The sequence below is a fragment of the Anomaloglossus baeobatrachus genome, chromosome 11 (assembly GCF_048569485.1).
Source record: "Anomaloglossus baeobatrachus isolate aAnoBae1 chromosome 11, aAnoBae1.hap1, whole genome shotgun sequence".
Classification (NCBI taxonomy): domain Eukaryota; kingdom Metazoa; phylum Chordata; class Amphibia; order Anura; family Aromobatidae; genus Anomaloglossus; species Anomaloglossus baeobatrachus.
In genome coordinates, this window is record NC_134363.1 from 34,008,370 (window position 1) to 34,028,155 (window position 19,786).

A 19,786-nucleotide genomic window follows, 5' to 3' on the forward strand; every position below is an offset into this window, starting at 1 on the left:
ATCTGAATCTCTCAGTAGTTCAGCCTCAGGCTTGGGGAAGAGCCTATCATTTTAAATGCTCATATCTCAGCTTACGAATGAGATATTGTAAAACAGTTATCACCTTTTTGATCTACAAGAACAGGCCTATTATACCGGTTATATATATTTTTTTCTGGCAGGATCCTTTAAAATTGATCTCTGAATTTCTCAGTAGTGCAGTCTCAGGCTTTGGGGGCCTTCAATTCTAAATGCTCATATCACAGCATAGGAATGAGATATTGGAAAACAGTTTTCACCTGTTTGATTACATACTTTTTTTTTCTTGCAGTGCCCTTTAAAATTGACATCAGAATCTCAGTAGTGCAGCCTCAGGCTGTGGGGAGGGACTGTCATTTTAAATGCTCATATCTCAGCGTAGGAATAAGATATTGGAAAACAGTTTTCACCTTTTTGATCTACAAGAACAGGCATTTTATACCAGCTATATATATATTTACTTTTTTCTCGCAAGACCCTTTAAAATTGATCTCTGAATGTCTCAGTAGTGCAGTCTCAGGCTTTGGGGGCCTTCAATTTTAAATGCTCATATCTCAGCATAGGAATGACATATTAGAAAACAGTTTTCACCTTTTTGATCTACAAGAACAGGCCTTTTATACCGGTTATATACTTTTTTTGTGACAGGACCCTTTAAAATTGATCTCTGAATTTCTCAGTAGTGCAGCCTCAGGTTTTGGGGGCCTGACAATGTAAATGCTCATATCTCAGCATAGGAATGAGATATTGGAAAACAGTTTTCACCTTTTTGATCTACAAGAACAGGCATTTTATACCAGCTATATATATATTTACTTTTTTCTCGCAAGACCCTTTAAAATTGATCTCTGAATGTCTCAGTAGTGCAGTCTCAGGCTTTGGGGGCCTTCAATTTTAAATGCTCATATCTCAGCATAGGAATGACATATTAGAAAACAGTTTTCACCTTTTTGATCTACAAGAACAGGCCTTTTATACCGGTTATATACTTTTTTTGTGACAGGACCCTTTAAAATTGATCTCTGAATTTCTCAGTAGTGCAGCCTCAGGTTTTGGGGGCCTGACAATATAAATGCTCATATCTCAGCATAGGAATGAGATATTGGAAAACAGTTTTCACCTTTTTGATCTACAAGAACAGGCATTTTATACCAGCTATATATATATATATATATATATATATATATATATATATATATATATATATATATTTACTTTTTTCTCGCAAGACCCTTTAAAATTGATCTCTGAATGTCTCAGTAGTGCAGTCTCAGGCTTTGGGGGCCTTCAATTTTAAATGCTCATATCTCAGCATAGGAATGACATATTAGAAAACAGTTTTCACCTTTTTGATCTACAGCAACAGGCATTTTATACCGGTCATATATTTTTTTTCTCTGGCAGGACCCTTTAAAATTGATCTCTGAATTTCTCAGTAGTGCAGCCTCAGGCTGTGGGGAGGGCCTGTCATTATAAATGCTCATATCTCAGTGTAGGAATAAGATATTGGAAAACAGTTTTCACATTTTTTATCTACAAGAACAGACCTTTTATATCAATTATATACTTTTTTATGGCAAAGCCCTTTAAAATGTTTATCTGAATCTCTCAGTAGTGCAGCCTCAGGCTTGGGGGCCTGTCATTTTAAATGCTTATATCTCAGCATAGGAAAAAGATATTGGAAAACAGTTTTCACATTTTTGATCTACAAGAACAGGCCTTTTATACTGGTTATATACTTTTTTTTCTGGCAGGACTCTTTAAAATTAGGACAATTGATTTAATAGCATCAAGTTTAGTGTTCTAAGGATATTGTATAAAAGTGTAATTTAAAGGGATTGTCCAGGTGACGCAGCCGTGTCTCAAATATTTTTCATTATTACGTAATAAGTCAAAAATCACTATACAATACCTAGTACTTTAATACTGGGACTCCCCACTCCATCCTGTGCATATTGCCCCCAGTATATACAGAAGAAGACTAGGCTGAGCACTAGGAGGAAAACATGATGTTACCAATATTATTCTTCCACATAACATGGGCAGACATAGCATTAGAAGATCTGACGATATAACATCCATTCTATGGTTACCTATAGACCCATTAGCCATATAGGATATGACGACAATTGAGACCAAGATCACATCAAGAGGTGTAACTCACCTTCTACTCCAGCCGCGGCCATGAACATCTTGTACGTGGTGTGCAGAAGCTGCCGTCCTCGTAGTATATCTGGATGGATAAAGAAATCTTAGTGGGTTTTCCGCCTTATGAGATTTTTTTTATGTAAATGTATGCCATTTGGGCTCAAAATTATTTTTGCAATTAGGTCTCAGTCAAAATTTTGATTTTGCAAAAAAGGAGTTAACTGAGAATCCTTCAGTGAGCTCCTGCTGATTGTCCAATGGAAGAATTTTTAACTCTTTTTTTTTCCAGCTTCTCTTATCTGATTTATGAAAGCTGTATATGTGGGGAACCAAAGATCCAAATGGTGCAAATTTTTGAATGAAACCCAGGTGCAAAAGCCTTTTGTAGCCCCAAATACATTCATTTAAGTAAAAAAAAATAGTCCCAACCCCTTTATTCCTAGTGCCTACATAATCTCTAGGATGCTTAATGTTGCAAAATGCACCAAAAACATGGAGAAACTTAAATAGACACTTAAAGCAGAGCAGTCTGCACGTTATACACGACGCTCGCTACTGCTCACTGTATAAACTACTAGTACTACACACTCTGGCCAGCAGGTGGTGATATTTTTGCATTTTTTAACAGCCAATAACTGGGATCAGAAGGTTAATAAAAATCGTTTGTTGGGGTCTGTTCACATAATTTTTTAAATTAGTAAGTATAGTAAGAATGGGGCAATATATCCTTTAAATCCCAAGGCAATATACCATATACTTACAGCCAAAATAACAGGACAGAAAAAGGATCAGGATGAAGATCAAAAGGAAGGTGATATCAGTCTCCAAGATCCCTGTGTACAATGATCAATGTCAGTATTAATAGCTACAAACTGTTGCAATTACCACCCCAGCCTCCAAAATTAATGTCCTTACTTGTATAATGTGCAGATAGACTAGACTTTCCACTTTTTATTGCAAACTTTAAACTTATTCAGAAAAAGTTTGGTATTTTTCACAGCATCCAACTGGAAAGGACATATGTGTAGAGAACTGGGAGGAGTCGCTGCTGTACTCAGCCAATCAAAATCACTGGGCGTGTTCTCAGTAGAGCAGAGGGCTGGGAGGGCTCAAAGCTCAATGATCCACCCATAAGTCCTTTTCAGCTGAATGCCACTGCGCTCAGTTATTGAGCAGATACTACATTATATTATAGGGGGATCTGCTCCATTTCGGCATTGGAAAAAAATGAGTATACTGACCGAATTCATCCGCCGAAAAGTGCCTGGTCCAAAATGATTTGCCATTTGTGAGCGTCATCTCGTATTCTAACTGCAGACCATCCCCCTATAGAGAATAACAGGGTCAGAGCCGATACGTCATATAACATAGCCAGTACCCAAAAATGAACAAGGTCAAATCTAAAAAGTTGTCCCTAACTCCTGTATAGAGCTGTGACTGTTCTCACCCCGCACTTGCTCAGCGCTATGTACCACCATCGCTCACGGACGGATCGGAAGCTTCTCCCACTGTTGCAGCTTAGGTAGCTTTGTCCGGCATCCTTTATCACCTGTGAGCAAAGGGTTCAATGTCAGAGGCACTACCTCTGCTCGGGCAGGGGGTGCGCGGTCCTGCCTCTCGAGCTCCACACTTCTCAGTGGTCTTATAAGTGATTGGTGGGCATCTCAAGCAGTGTCACTTGAGGGTGCGGCACGGTGGCTCAGTGGTTAGCACTGCAGTCTTGCAGCGCTGGGGTCCTGGGTTCAAATCCCACCAAGCACAACATCTGCAAGGAGTTTGTATGTTCTCCCCGTGTCTGCGTGGGTTTCCTCCGGGTTCTCTGGTTTCCTCCCACACTCCAAAGACATAAAGATAGGGACTCTAGATTGTGAGCCCCAATGGGGACAGTGTTGCCATTGTATGTAAAGTGCTGTGGAATTAACAGCGCTATATAAATTAATAAATATTATTATTATTATTATTATTATTATTAATAAAAAAAATCTACATAGGCAACATAGGCCTATTTTTTTTTTCTTTAAGCTGTTTACTATTTGGGGTAATTAATTTAGTATTTTAATAAATTTTAGTTTCAAGATGCAGAAATATCAAATATACTTGTTGGGTTCCTCTTTATGGATCGAGATCATAAGTTGTGTTATATATCCGGCATCTGCTTGTAACTGCAGTGACCGGAGTTTGCTCTGATCGCTGCAGTTTAACCATTAAAAGGGAACATGTCACCCATTTTTAAGCCTATGAACAAATGCCATCCAACAATACACCTTATGTCTGGTTCCACTTTATGGAGCGGGATCATAAGTTTTGTTATAAATCAAGCATCTGCTGTAACTGCAGTGACCGGAGTTTGCTCCGATCACTGCAGTTTAACCATTAAAAGGGAACCTGTCACCAATTTTTGAGCCTCTGAACAAATGTCACCACTTTTAAAAGCTCCTGTGCTGCATTGTGAAGGCACAAAGAGGTTTTCCCTGTCATGTATTAACCCTAGTAAATTTAGTTGGAAAAATCCTTTAAATCTACAGGAGATATGGAGAAGAAAAGCGCGGGGAGCTCACCTGACAGCCGGACCAGACATACTGCGTGGTCAGATTGATGACTTGGTTGTTTTCCGGTCGGATAACGGACTCTTTCATCAGACAATCCTGAGAAGGAGACGCACAGTCATCACTATTTCTTACAACCAACAGATGCACCCCGACACACATCCCTGGTAAAACTGACCTTGTTCCCCTTCTTGTACACAGCCGGCCATTGGGATGGGTCATCAAAATACAGCAGGATGTTCTGGCAGCATTTAGCCTGCGGAGAGGAAAAAAATCGGTGTCACAGTAGTTTCGCCCTTACTGTAAAAAAATGCATTTTGACCATTTGCAAGAAAAGCTGGGTAACAACCTATGAGGCCAGAAATTTTGCACCAATAAGGTTGTCAACCAGATGTTCCACATCCTAAGGTCTGTATTTTTTAGGGAGTCTAAGACACTTATTTAGGATCTAATCTGGGGTCTGTAGTATTTATTGAACTAACTGGTCTGAGATCTTGTCACCATGTTCGAGCAGAGCAGGGGCTCCTAAAACTGGCCCTTAGATTAGGGGGACCCTATCTATCCCTGAACTCAGAGTTACCTCTGAAGGTGAGGATGTCTGAACCACCTACCTGACCCTGCTCCTGACCAGGCCTGATCTTATACTCCAGTGGAGGGTGGGACAGGAGTGTGATAAAGCCAACAGAGAAAGACAAACAGGGGAAACCAAGACTCTATCTCACAGCACGCTCAAGCAGAGGTATAAGACAATAAGAAGTAAGAGGAAAATAAGAGAAGGGAGGAAACAAGAAGACGACAAGAGAATTCCAGAACAACTCCAAAGGAGCATCTAGACTGGCCCTCAGGCTAGGGTAACCCTAGCTATCCCTGAACACAGAGTTACCTCTGAAGGAGAGGATGTCTGAGCCACCTTCCTGACCCTGCTCCTGATGAGCCCTGATCTTATACTGTCTTACCCCCTACCCCAGGGAAGGGCCAGGACAGGAGTGTGATAAAACCAACAGAGATAGACAAACAAGGGGAAACCAAGACTCTATCTGACAGCATGCTCACACAAAGGTATAAGACAATAAGAGGTAAGGAGGAAAATAAGAGCAGGGAGGAAACAACAAGACGACAAGAAAACTTCATTATAACTCCACGCATCACACAATATAATCACCAGCAGGACTGGGACACAACAGCACACAGACCAACATAGCAATAAACTTTAGTCGGCGTGGGAAGACAGATTCTACCATCTTAAAAAGGTGGGGAGTAAATGTGATAGATTTCCAACAACATGTGATCCCAGAGGTAACCAGTAGGCTAGCAGAGGTTAACTCTTGCTAGCTTAACCATTAATGAGCACACAGCTGGTTAACGCCCGAGCCTGCCTGTGTAACTCAGAAACACCACAGTGGAGTGTCAAAATCTGTAGTGTGAACATCGTCTGATGCAGCCATGACACTCGGTTAGGTTTTGATCAAAACTCCGTGCGACAGATCTGTATTGATTTGTAGTATTTGGTCTGGGGTGTGTATTCATTTTGCAGATCAGCTCTTCACTTACCTCTGGATACTTAAATCTAAACTCAAGGCGTCCAAAATCTGATAGGAAACAGAATCGTGTAAGGAAGACCCAGTCCTGGGAGAGAAGAGAGAATACATAACGTCAGCAAAACGCTAAAGCGAGAAGATTTACACCTGCCCCCTCCCCAGGTATAGCACAAAATACCAAAACATCGCAAGTTCAAGTCCCCTATAAACACTAAAAACTTCAAGTAATAAAAAAGGAAACATAAAATTATAATCATTCCCCATGATCCCATTTAAAAAAAATGTGTGCGTCAGTAAAAGTTCTATTTCTAGAAAAAAAAACAACTAAAATTATTTAACTACTAAGGGAAAAGGACATAAATAAATAAAATCAAAAAGCAAAAATAGCCATTTTTTCTTAATGCAATAAAAAGTAGTCACATAATAATTTACTGAGAAATTTTTCCAATTTTTCAATACCTTGTATGGCAAAATGAATGGTTTCTATGAAAACTAAAACTCATCCTGCAAACAGGATGAGGCTGGTGGCACGGCCGGGTTGGACAGGGACAGTCTCTGGTATAGCAAGGACCATCGGGGGTAACTGAGGCTGGTGGCACGGCCGGGTTGGACAGACACAATCTCTGGCATAACAAGGAACACCGGGGGTAACTGAGGCTGGAAGCATGGCTGGGTTGGACAGGAACAGTCTCTGGTATAGCAAGGACCATCGGGGGTAACTGAGGCTGGAAGCATGGCTGGGTTGGACAGGGACAGTCTCTGGTATAGCAAGGACCATCGGGGGTAACTGAGGCTGGAGGTACGGCCGGGTTGGACAGGCACAGTCTCTGGTATAGCAAGGAACACCGAGGTAGGTGAGGCTGGAGGCATGGCCGGGTTGGACAGGCACAATCTCTGGCATAACAAGGAACACCGGGGGTAACTGAGGCTGGAAGCATGGCTGGGTTGGACAGGCACAGTCTCTAGTATAGCAAGGAACACCAGGGTAACTGAGGCTGGAGGCATGGCCGGGTTGGACAGGCAGTCTCTGGTATAGCAAGGATCATCGGGGGTAACTGAGGCTGGAGGTACGGCCGGGTTGGACAGGCACAGTCACTGGTATAGCAAGGAACACCAGGGTAACTGAGGTTGGAGGCATGGCCGGGGTGGATAGGTACAGTCTCTGGTGTAGCAAGAACCACCAGGGTAGCTGAGCCTGGAGGCACAGCCGGATTGGACAGGCTCAGTCTCTTCTTTCACAAAGACCACTTGGGTGACTGAAGCTGGAAGCACGGCCAGGATGGACAGGCACAGTCCCGGGTATAGCAATGACCACTGGGGTGGCTGAGGCTGGAAGCACAGCTGGGATGGACAGGTACAAGAAGCCGCAGGGACAGAGAGGAATGCAGTATACTGAAATAGAAGCCCAGCTGGCCTGACAACTAGCTAACTAGGGCGAACCACTAACTAACTAAACAAGTTGATCAGGCACCTCCCCTAGTGGGAGAGTGCCTTATATATGAAGCACTTCCTGGGAGTGATGCGCTGGCCCTTTAAGAAAAGGGCAGCGGCGTGTGCCCCAAGAACACTTCCGGTGGACCTGCACCTCGTGCACAGGCCCCAGGAGGAGGAGACAGGGAGCGCACATGTGGAGGAGCGAGGAGACGCCGGGACATAGTGACAGCCGGCCATGGCAGTGAGTAAGCGCGCGTTCCTACAGAGGGGAGAGCGGGGTGCACAGGGATGCCAGCGCTACACAAATACTTGTCAGAAAGGTCAAATGTGTCCTGTTTTTTTATTTTCTTCCTGCTGCTCACGTGAATCTTCTGTAATATCTTCGTACAGTTCCAAGGGGGCGTGACTCACAGGCAACCTAAAGACACGCCCCTGAGGATCCTGTGAGACACGCATCCTCAGAAAACACCATACAAATTTGCACCGAATAAAATGGCTTATATCTGTGGAATCGTATGACAGATTATAAAAGAACAAAAAGTGGAATACTCAGGGGAGACGTGAGAATAAATGGAGACCAATAATTGGCCACTTTTGACTTGACGACAGGTCCTTTTTTAAGGGGTGTCAGACATGCAGAAGATCCAACAAGCAGCTAATCATCGACGAATCAGAAGAGTCTATTCACTCCTCAAGGGGAAGTGTTACCCATAAGGATCTCATCTTCAGGGGTTCACATGCTTTTGGCCATGTAGTATATGTATTTCTCCTGATAAATAGAAAAAACAACAACTTGTATTCAGATATGTTAATATTCGCTTCACATTTCTCCGGCATACTCTGCAGGAAGGCAGACAAAGGAGTCATTCACCGCGCCTGCAGAAAGTCCTTCTCCACCTCCTGCCTTTGTGGCCTTGCACCCTCCAAAGTTGTCCTCTGTAATCCTGCCCCGAGGACACCGCGTCCCTTTATTAGCCCAACTGCCACAAGTATACCAGTAGTAAGGCGCCCCCCTTTTTTTTTTAAAAATATATATATATATATATTTGGGCGACCATGACCTAAACAACAGTTGCTAGGAAACTAGTTCTGGTTCTGTGGTTGCTATGACAACCATGATGTAAAGACTGGGAAAGATCCCAAAAAGAATGGTGAGAAAAAAAAAAAAGAGGCAGAAAAAGAATACGGGAAGCAAAACAAGTACGGCAATATCGGTTGTGGCAGAACTACAAGTCCCAACATACTATGTATGTGCATAGAACAAAAGCCAAAGCTTCATAGGAAACATTACATCCCTTTTAGGACCATTTTTGTATATAAATAATGTGAATATGTTAAAAAATGGTTGTGTGGTACCAACAGGTAGAATTTGGATGCCTCCACAACACCATTGGCTTTAAAGCTTACTACCGGTAACGCGTTTTGATCATGTTCAGCGCTACATTCCGGAATGCAGTTGCTAGGTACCGGACAGTTCCTCGTACTCTACCCCTGGGTTCTTCCATGGCTGTGATGGCTCGGCCAAAAGAATATCATGGAGAATCCTCATGCCATGTATTTTCCTTGTAAATAGGGTGAACACCATTCCTACACATTGCCGTTGACACTTCTGCCTTGTTCTTTGCATTGTCTCGCTAGCTTTTGTTCACTAACTCCTGGTTTTATCCCTTGGCTACCTTTCTGACTACGCTCCTTTCACGTCCTATGGACTCTATGCCACACTGAGTCTCAAAGCTCACTGATTGTCATGGTGGCATTAGACACTGTTCACACTACAGATTCTTACACTCCACACTATGGTTTCTCTGGTGTTTTTGAGTTACACAGCGAGGCTCAGGGGTCAGCCAGTTGTGTGCTCATTCATGGTCAGGCTAGCAAGAGTTAACCTCTGCTGCTGGTTACCTCTGGGATGACATATTGGAAACCTATCACATTTACTCCCGGCCTTTTTAAGATGCTGGAATCTGTCTTCCCATGCCGACTATAGTTAATTGCTGTGACGGTCTGTGTGCTGTTGTGTCCCAGTCCTGCTGGTGACTATATCGCGTGGTACTTGGAGTTGTGGAGTTCTCCCGTTATCTTGTTGTTTTCTGCCTGCTCTTATTTTCCTCCTTTGCCACTTATTGTCTTCTACTTCTGTGTGAGCATGCTGTGAAATAAAGTTTTGGTTCCCCTGTTTGTCTATCTCTGTTGGTTTTTATCACACTCCTCTTTCTTCCCTGCTCTAATTTTCCTCCTTACCTTTTATTGTCTTATACTTCTATGTGAGCATGCTGTGAAATAAAGTTTTGGTCCCCTGTTTGTCTATCTCTGTTGGTTTTTATCACACTCCTCTTTCTTCCCTGCTCTAATTTTCCTCCTTACCTTTTATTGTCTTATACGTCTATGTGAGCATGTTGTGAAATAGAGTTTTGGTTTCCCCTGTTTGTCTATCTCTGTTGGTTTTTATCACACTCCTGTTTCCTCCCTGCTCTTATTTTCCTCCTTCGCCTCTTATTGTCTTATACTAGTGTGTGAGCGTGTTGTGAGATAGAGTTTTGGTTTCTCCTGTTTGTCTATCTCTGTTGGTTTTTATCACACTCCTGTTTCCTCCCTGTTCTTATTTTCCTCCTTCGCCTCGTATTGTCTTATACTTCTGTGTGAGTGTGCTGTGAAATTAGGTTTTGGTTTTCCCTGTTTGTCTATCTCTACTGGTTTCTAACACATTCCTGTTTCCTCCCTGCTCTTATTTTCCTCTTCACCTCTTATTGTCTTAAGGGTGCTTTACATGCTACGACATCGCTAGCGATCTCATTAGCGATGTGACAAGCCAGATCGCAGATGCGATCTGCCGAGATCGCACATGCGACCGGTGCTATAAAAACAACTTATGTGCGATCTCGGCAGATCGCATCTGTGATCTGGCGTGTCATATCGCTAACGGGATCGCTAGCGATGTCGCAGCGTGTAAAGTACCCTTTAGACTTCTGTGTGAGCGTGTTGAGAGATAGAGTTTTGGTTTCTCCTGTTTGTCTATCTCTGTTGGTTTTATCACACTCCTCTCCTGGCTCTCCACCGGGATTAGGTGGTGTGGGGGTATGAGATTAGGACTGGTCAGGAGCAGGGCCAGGAGAGTGGCTCAGACATCCTCACCATTAGAGGTAACTCTGAGTTCAAGGATAGCTAGGGTCTCCCTAGCCTGAGTGCCAGTCTAGGAGCCCCTATCCCCGGTTTTCTCCATATCATCTGTGACACTCTCACATCCGGGCAACAATCCTTGGTGAAGCTACCTGCTGCCAATGCTTGACTTTCCTGGGGACCTCTGATGCAACCTACATACCCACCTGGGAGGAAACAAGTAGAGATGAGCAAATAAATTTGTAGGACCCTGGTCAAGCAGCCTCACTGGTGGTCCATGGTCACTGGACGGGAGCACCTGAGAACCACCTCTTACCTGCCGCAATCCCCAGCTCTACTTGTGATCACATCAAATGTGTGTCCTGCTGTAACAATGACATTGTGCCAAGCCGAAAATCAAAAGAGGAGCCGGAGATGCCGGCAAGTAGGACGCAGTTCACAGGGCTACCGTCCAGAAACTTTGAAATAATCTTTACCTCTAGACTAGGGTCCTGTGAATTGATTCGTTCTTCTCTAGTAGCAAGGGATCCCTTAGGGCCACATGCTCATTAGTTAAAAGTCAACCAAACCCGCCGATTTTGGTACAATTGGCCAACCATCAAATGAGTATAGGGCCTCCCGAATGGAGTTTCTCATTCGTGGTTCCTATGGAGTAGGGGTGACCACATGAGTTAGGCTCCCTCATCGTAGACTCCATGACTCGACCCAACAAGCATTATGACTCCTGACCCAGTTTTCTTAGTTATGGACGGGGTAGGGCGCCTACATTGTCTACATTATTATATTCTTCATTATTATCCGCCATGTTCTTTTTCAGGAAGTCATACTTATGATTTTAGGGAAAAAGGTCAAGAATAATGTGACTTCATGTAGTAAACTTTTCCTGACACGTCGGTAAAAAAATGCCGCCTATGTCGCCTCTTTGTCTAAATCATAACACGCTCTCTATTCATAAAACTAAAGCTCTCTATTCATTTATTGTATATCTGACAATATATAGGAAATAAATACCACAGCTTCTCTGGGCAAACAATGGCTTGACCACTGTGCCGGTATGAATCATGGGACAATTGTGAAATAGAGAGGAGAACAAAAGGAGTAGCTTAATTGGGTGCAAAAAAACACATATAGGCTGTCAAGACCGAGCGGCAGACGTGTGTGGAGTCCTTTATGTAAGTTATGAATGTACCTGTGGTTAGTGATGTAAGAGGAGCAGATCCTGGTTGCTGCGAATTTCATCTAATATCCCAAGGTTTGCCATTATGATCAAATGACAAAAATAAAGGAACTTGGCGTCAGGGCACGAGGAAGGCTACCGGAAGAATAGGTTCGAGAGGTCATCATCATCACTAACAAATCATATACAGTTAGGTCCAGAAATATTTGGACAGTGACACAAGTTTTGTTATTTTAGCTGTTTACAAAAACATGTTCAGAAATACAATTCTATATATAATATGGGCTGAAAGTGCACACTCCCAGCTGCAATATGAGAGTTTTCACATCCAAATCGGAGAAAGGGTTTAGGAATCATAGCTCTGTAATGCATAGCCTCCTCTTTTTCAAGGGAACAAAAGTAATTGGACAAGGGACTTTAAGGGCTGCAATTAACTCTGAAGGCGTCTTCCTCGTTAACCTGTAATCAATGAAGTAGTTAAAAGGTCTGGGGTTGATTACAGGTGTGTGGTTTTGCATTTGGAAGCTGTTGCTGTGACCAGACAACATGCGGTCTAAGGAACTCTCAATTGAGGTGAAGCAGAACATCCTGAGGCTGAAAAAAAAGAAAAAATCCATCAGAGAGATAGCAGACATGCTTGGAGTAGCAAAATTAACAGTCGGGTACATTCTGAGAAAAAAGGAATTGACTGGTGAGCTTGGGAACTCAAAAAGGCCTGGGCGTCCACGGATGACAACAGTGGTGGATGATCAATGCATACTTTCTTTGGTGAAGAAGAACCCGTTCACAACATCAACTGAAGTCCAGAACACTCTCAGTGAAGTAGGTGTATCTGTCTCTAAGTCAACAGTAAAGAGAAGACTCCATGAAAGTTAATACAAAGGGTTCACATCTAGATGCAAACCATTCATCAATTCCAAAAATAGACAGGCCAGAGTTAAATTTGCTGAAAAACACCTCATGAAGCCAGCTCAGTTCTGGAAAAGTATTCTATGGACAGATGAGACAAAGATCAACCTGTACCAGAATGATGGGAAGAAAAAAGTTTGGAGAAGAAAGGGAACGGCACATGATCCAAGGCACACCACATCCTCTGTAAAACATGGTGGAGGCAACGTGATGGCATGGGCATGCATGGCTTTCAATGGCACTGGGTCACTTGTGTTTATTGATGACAAAACAGCAGACAAGAGTAGCCGGATGAATTCTGAAGTGTACCGGGATATACTTTCAGCCCAGATTCAGCCAAATGCCGCAAAGTTGATCGGACGGCGCTTCATAGTACAGATGGACAATGGCCCCAAGCATACAGCCAAAGCTACCCAGGAGTTCATGAGTGCAAAAAAGTGGAACATTCTGCAATGGCCAAGTCAATCACCAGATCTTAACCCAATTGAGCATGCATTTCACTTGCTCAAATCCAGACTTAAGACGGAAAGACCCACAAACAAGCAAGACCTGAAGGCTGCGGCTGTAAAGGCCTGGCAAAGCATTAAGAAGGAGGAAACCCAGCGTTTGGTGATGTCCATGGGTTCCAGACTTAAGGCAGTGATTGCCTCCAAAGGATTCGCAACAAAATATTGAAAATAAATTATTTTTTTTTGGGTTTGGTTTATTTGTCCAATTACTTTTGACCTCCTAAAATGTGGATTGTTTGTAAAGAAATGTGACAATTCCTACAATTTCTATCAGATATTTTTGTTCAAACCTTCAAATTAAACGTTACAATCTGCACTTGAATTCTGTTGTAGAGGTTTCATTTCAAATCCAATGTGGTGGCATGCAGAGCCCAACTCGCCAAAATTGTGTCACTGTCCAAATATTTCTGGACCTAACTGTATTACCATGTCTTTGACCAGCTTGGGAAATAATGAGGAGGAACCTACTCATAAGACCAAACACCCTCAACTGGTGATGGACCTGGACTGCAAAGTAATGTTTATGCTGATGGACATAGACATCTGGGTCATGGTTATGTTAGGTGATGCCTAACAGAGCAAGGACTAAGATATAACCTTTAATATAAGTGCAGTGCAAAAATTGTGCTAAAAAACACACAAATTATATACAGAAAAAAAAAGAATAGATCTCACCCAATTCTTCACCACGGGCAGACCAATCGTCACCAATTAGGTGATAATGCAGGCGGATTTGAGGGTTACTCAAAGGTCCAAATAGGATATACAGTCCTAACCCCTGTTGTGCCCCATGCAGTTGCTTCTGCACTAACAAGGGCAGCACCCACGTAATGCAAGCTACCCTGAATAAATAAGGAGCCCTCCCAACGTGTTTCCCTCTCAGGTTTATAACCGAGATTTCATCAGGGGAGATTAAATAAATACAGCCCGCAGTGGCAGGTATGTATAAATGCACACCGCAATGGTCAAATGTGCTAAGTGGGCAGTGGTGATCATAGACAGCCAGACCATGGTTATGATAGGTGATGGCATAGACTTCTGGGCCATCCTTGTGATAGGTGATGGACATAGACAGCTGAGCCACGGCCATGTTAGGTGATAGATATAGACATCTAGGTCATGGTTATGTTAGGTGATGATCATAGACAGCCAGGCCATGGTCATGTTAGGTGATGGGCATAGATATCTGGGCCATGATCATGTTAGGTGATAGGCATAGACAGCTGGGCCATGGTCATGTTACATGGTGGACGGAGACATCTGGGTCATGGTTATGTTAGGTGATGATCATAGACAGCCAGGCCATGATTATGATAGGTGATGACATAGACTTCTGGTCCATGGTTATGATAGGTGATGGGCATAGACTTCTGACCATGGTTATGATAGGAGATGGATATAGACAGCTGAGTCATGGTTATGTTTGGTTATGCTCATAGACAGCCAGGACATAGTCATGTTAAGTGATGGCATAGATTTCTGGGCCATGGTTATGATAGGTGAAGGGCATAGACAGCAGGGCCATGATTATTATGATAGGTGATGGACATAGACAGCAGGGCCATGATTGTTATGATAGGTGATGGACACAGACAGCTGGGTCATGGTTATGTTAGGTGATGGACATAGACAGCAGGGCCATGGCCATGTTAGGTGATGATCTTGGACAGCCAGGCCATGGTCCTGTTAGGTGATGGCATAGACTTCTGGGCCGTGGTTATGATAGGTGATAGGCAGAGATAGCTGAGTCATGGTCATGAAAGGCGATGGACATAGGCAGCTGGGTCATGGTCATTTTAAGTGATGGACATAGCTGGGTCATGGTTATGTTAGGTGTTGGGCATAGACAGCCAGGTGATGGTTATGTTACGCAACTGATTAGCCATGGTTGTTAGGTGATCATCATAGACAGTTGGGCCATGGCCATATTAGGTGATGGGCATAGACAGCTGGGCCATGATTACGACAGGTAATGGACATGCACAGCTGGGCCATGGTTATGATAGATGATTAACATAGACAGCCAGACTATGGTAATGATAGGTGGTGGACATAGACAGCCAGGCCATGGTTACGTTAGGTGATGTTAAGACCGAAAAGAGCGGCACAACTGTTCAGGAAGTGAATGTTCTTGAGGAAAAGACCAAAGTCTTGACTTAATGTGGATGAAAAACCTTAGCCCAGAAAAAAGACAAACGGTAGAAGTTCTTGCTGCAGAAAGTACATTTTAATTTGATCTCGCAAGAAGTAGGAAAGGTCCGGACGTTTCAACCAGTCTTTGTTGACGGGCTTAGAGAGCTGGGTCCCGATTATGTTATTTGATGGTCATAGACATCTGGACCATGGTTACGTTAGATGTTAACATAGCCATCTGGGTCATGGTTATGTTAATTAATGACATAGTCACCTGGGTCATGGCTATGTTAGTTGATGGGCATAGACAGCGGGGTCATGGTCATGATAAGTGATTAACATAAACACCTGTGCCATATTATGTTGGGTGATGGACCATGGGCATGTTATGTGATAGACATAGATAGTTTGGTCATGGTTATGTTGAGTGATAGGCATAGAAACCTGGGTCATGGTTATTGTAAAGATCTGTGGTTATGGGTTGTATTAATTCCTTAGGCAAGTTAGAAATGCAATTATTTTTATTTCTTACAGCAACTTCGAGTAGATGGCCAAAATGAGATGCACCCGTCCACGAGATCCTACACCTGGCCCTGTAGTTCCACTGCCCCCGTACCAGAGGATTCCCACTGTCTAACAACTTTTGGTTAGCCTGCAGCTTTTGTATCTCCCGCTAGTACAGTCTTAAATCACAGCCTGTGCTTCTCCAGACGACGGATACCACGTTCATAGCACGTGTATCTAGCTCCAGCCAGCAACAACCCCTCGTCAGTGTCCTAAGTACCCCAAACTGCTCCTAGAGTTGAGGCCCGGATCCTGGGAAGCAGCACCCCCACCAATGCTAACTTGTGCATTGGTGGAGGTATTTTGCTGAGGCCGTTCCTCTCACCTGGGACTACATCCACTGGGTCTACAATCCCCACCCACATAATGGACCAGTGGCTGGGAGTATAATGGCTTAATTGAGTCCCCGTGACACTAATGAAAGTAATCTATTATTGCTATATTCTAATTACCAATCTCATGCCTGGCCTTCTGTGTACCTTAAACTGACAAGCAAGAAAATCTAATATATAAAGCTGAATGTGTGTATGTGTGTATGTCCGGGATTGGCATCTGCACCGTCGCAGCTACAGCCACAAAATTTTGCACACTCACACGTCTGGACCCCGAGAGCGTCATAGGCTATGTTGTGAGATGAAATTTTAACCCCGCGCGTTCCAATTTACCAATCAATTTTGCCCCTATCTACATAATGGGGAAAAAGTGAAACAAAAAGTGTATCCGCACCGTCGCATTTACAATCACGAAATTTTGCACAGACACCTCATGTGACCCAGGGAATGTTGTAGACTATGTTTTTACAGGAAAATTTAACCCCGCGCTTTACAGTTACTCCCCAAAAAACATGCCTCCATTAAAGTAAATGGAGCCTGGAACTACAGGTTGTTAGTAGGAGCTGTGATTGGTTGCTATAGGAACAAAAGACATTCATAGAATAAGAAGCTTATATGTGAGGTAATAAGATGTCGGTGGGTAGACGGATAGAGAGAGACAGAGACAGACAGAGAGACAGACAGGGACAGACAGAGAGACAGACAGAGAGACAGAAAGGGAAAGAGACAGAGAGATAGAGACAGACAGGGAAAGAGACAGACAAACGGTGAAAGAGACAGACAGAGACGGACGGTGAAAGAGACAGACAGAGACAGACGGTGAAAGCGACAGACAGAGACAGATGGAGAAAGAGACAGACAGAGACAGACCTGGAAAGAGACAGACCGAGACAGACCTGGAAAGAGACTGACCTGGAAAGAGACTGACCTGGAAAGAGACTGACCTGGAAAGAGAAAGATGGGGAAAGAGACAGATGGAGAAAGAGACAGACAGGCAGACAGGGACAGAGACAGGCAGACAGGGAAGGAGGAGACAGCCAGAGAGACAGACAAACATAGATGGGGAAAGACACAGACCTTGATAGAGACAGACAGGGAAAGAGACAGAGAAGTAGAGACAGACAAGGAAAGAGACAGACAGGAAAAGACAAAGATGGGGAGACAGACGGGGAAAGAGACAGACCTGGGAAAGAGACAGACCTAGAAAGAGACAGATGGGGAAAGAAACAGAGAGATAGAGACAGACAAAAAAAGAGACAGACAGAGACAGGCAGACGGGGAAAGAGACAGACGGGGAAAGAGACAGACGGAGCACATAACTTGGCCAATTTAGTTAAATCTGGGTGGAATATCTGTGGTGTTGAAATATATGTTGTAAAATGCTTCTATTAGCTTAGTTTTTGCCTTTTAATAATTACATTTATATCTATTTGTTTTGTGGTGTTTGTGTGCAGAATACATTTTTGTTAATACATTCTATTTTGTTAACAACAGTTATTAACCCGGGCGAAGCCGGGTAGTACAGCTAGTATTTTTTAAAACACAATGAGATTGACGTAACCAGCACTTCACGCTGGAAAAAGTCCACATCCTATAGAGCCGTGGACTCCACTCTCCGTCCATTAGTCCAATGGTCTTTAGTCCACACACAGACCGGGTTTCATGAATGACTACATTTTGCCCAAGCCTGAACACTACTTTCAAAGTGTTTCTTTTTGTTTGATTTTTATAGAGATTTTGGTATTTTTGTTTTTCCTTTTATGTTACATGAATGATTCCTTTCGGTTTTATTGTTCGTCATTGTGAATTTTTATTTTAGTTCTGAATTATAAGGAAATGAAAGAGTGAAGTAATCCGCTGCAGGATTGTTCTCAGGCATTTACTTTGCCCCTGGAAAAGAGAATTAAAATACATTTATATATCATATATAGTGTTCTACTGTTAAAAATTTATACAGCCTGAACCCGAGAGTGAGAGTGCTTTTCTTTTTCTCTTTTTGCATTTTTAATTTCCCATTTTTACTGTTTGCGAGTCCTTTATTGCATTTGAATAGACTCTGGGAGGCCATACATATATATTTTATACAGCACTTATGCTATTCCACTTGAATACAATAAACCAACTCTAGGCGGAACAAAAAAAACCCTAAACAGGTATAATAAAGGCGAATTTAGATGGACTGGTTTTCGGCCAGTCAAGGACCACCAACTGATGAAGAATTTTTCTACTTTACTGTCTGATCGCTGTTATGATCATGGCCTCTTCAAACTAGGCCTTAACGCTAAACCGAAAATCTAACCTCTCTCGAATTGAGAGGCTGATTGTACCTTGATGGGATAACTGATAGGAAGACCTGAATTATTGGTATCCTCTTTTCCATGAGCGCGTACTTGGTCTGTTCAATATCGGGTGGGTGGTTCATGTCACATCCACATGATCACTGAACCCAAGGATTCCACCAGAAATTGCCCCATCACTCTACCACCTCCACTTGTCTTCTTCTCATAGTGCATTTTGGGACCATCTTTTGCCCAGATAAATGAAGCACACAGTCCCGGCTATCCACATGATGGAAAACCTGATTCATCAGATCAGGTCGCCTACTTCAATTACTTTATGGTACGGTTATAAGACTCATGTTCTATCTGTAGGTGGTTTTGGTAGTGGACAGGGGTCGGCACGGGTTCTCTGACCAATCTGCAATCATCCATGCCCTACATGTTCCGATATCTTACTATAATAGAGTCGTGGTAGGTTCGACCCACTTCATGCCAGAAACACCCCCAAGACCTGCTTTATACCACAAACATCCCACAAGTCTACCATATACCAGGTTACCTCACAAGACCTTTCTTATACCTAGAACAGCCCACAAACCTACCATATACAAGGTTACCTCACAAGACCTGCCATATATCAGGAACAGCCCATAAGACCTGCCATATACCAGAAACACATCCAAGACCTGTTTTATACCACAAACGTACCACAAGTCTACCATATACCTGGTTACTCCACAAGACCTTCTGCCATATACCAGGAACACCCCACAAGACCTGCCATATATCAGGAACAGCCCACAAGACCTGCTGTATACCACGAACATACCACAAGTCTACCATATACCAGGTTACTACACAAGACCTTCTGCCATATACCAGCAACACCCCACAAGACCTGCCATATATCAGGAACAGCCCACAAGACCTGCTTTATACCACGAACATACTACAAGTCTACCATATTCCAGGTTACTCCACAAGACCTTCTGCCATATACTGCAAATAGCCCACAAGACCGTTTGTATACCGAGACCACCCCACAAGTCTACCATATACAAATAAACCCAACAAGTCTTACC

At 43.1% G+C, this 19,786-nt stretch overlaps 1 protein-coding gene across 1 annotated transcript in view; it reads right to left on the reverse strand.

Annotated features, from left to right (window-relative positions):
* Positions 1-19,786, reverse strand: part of TMEM145 (transmembrane protein 145) — a 70,626-nt gene that overhangs the window by 12,714 nt on the left and 38,126 nt on the right. The window contains exons 2-9 of the mRNA XM_075327121.1: positions 6,264-6,338; positions 4,891-4,968; positions 4,725-4,811; positions 3,614-3,715; positions 3,408-3,492; positions 2,928-2,999; positions 2,183-2,251; positions 1,931-2,011 (exon numbers count right to left, since the gene is read on the reverse strand). Coding sequence (XP_075183236.1) covers positions 1,931-2,011; positions 2,183-2,251; positions 2,928-2,999; positions 3,408-3,492; positions 3,614-3,715; positions 4,725-4,811; positions 4,891-4,968; positions 6,264-6,338 — 649 coding nt within the window. The remainder of the gene's footprint in view (positions 1-1,930; positions 2,012-2,182; positions 2,252-2,927; positions 3,000-3,407; positions 3,493-3,613; positions 3,716-4,724; positions 4,812-4,890; positions 4,969-6,263; positions 6,339-19,786) is intronic.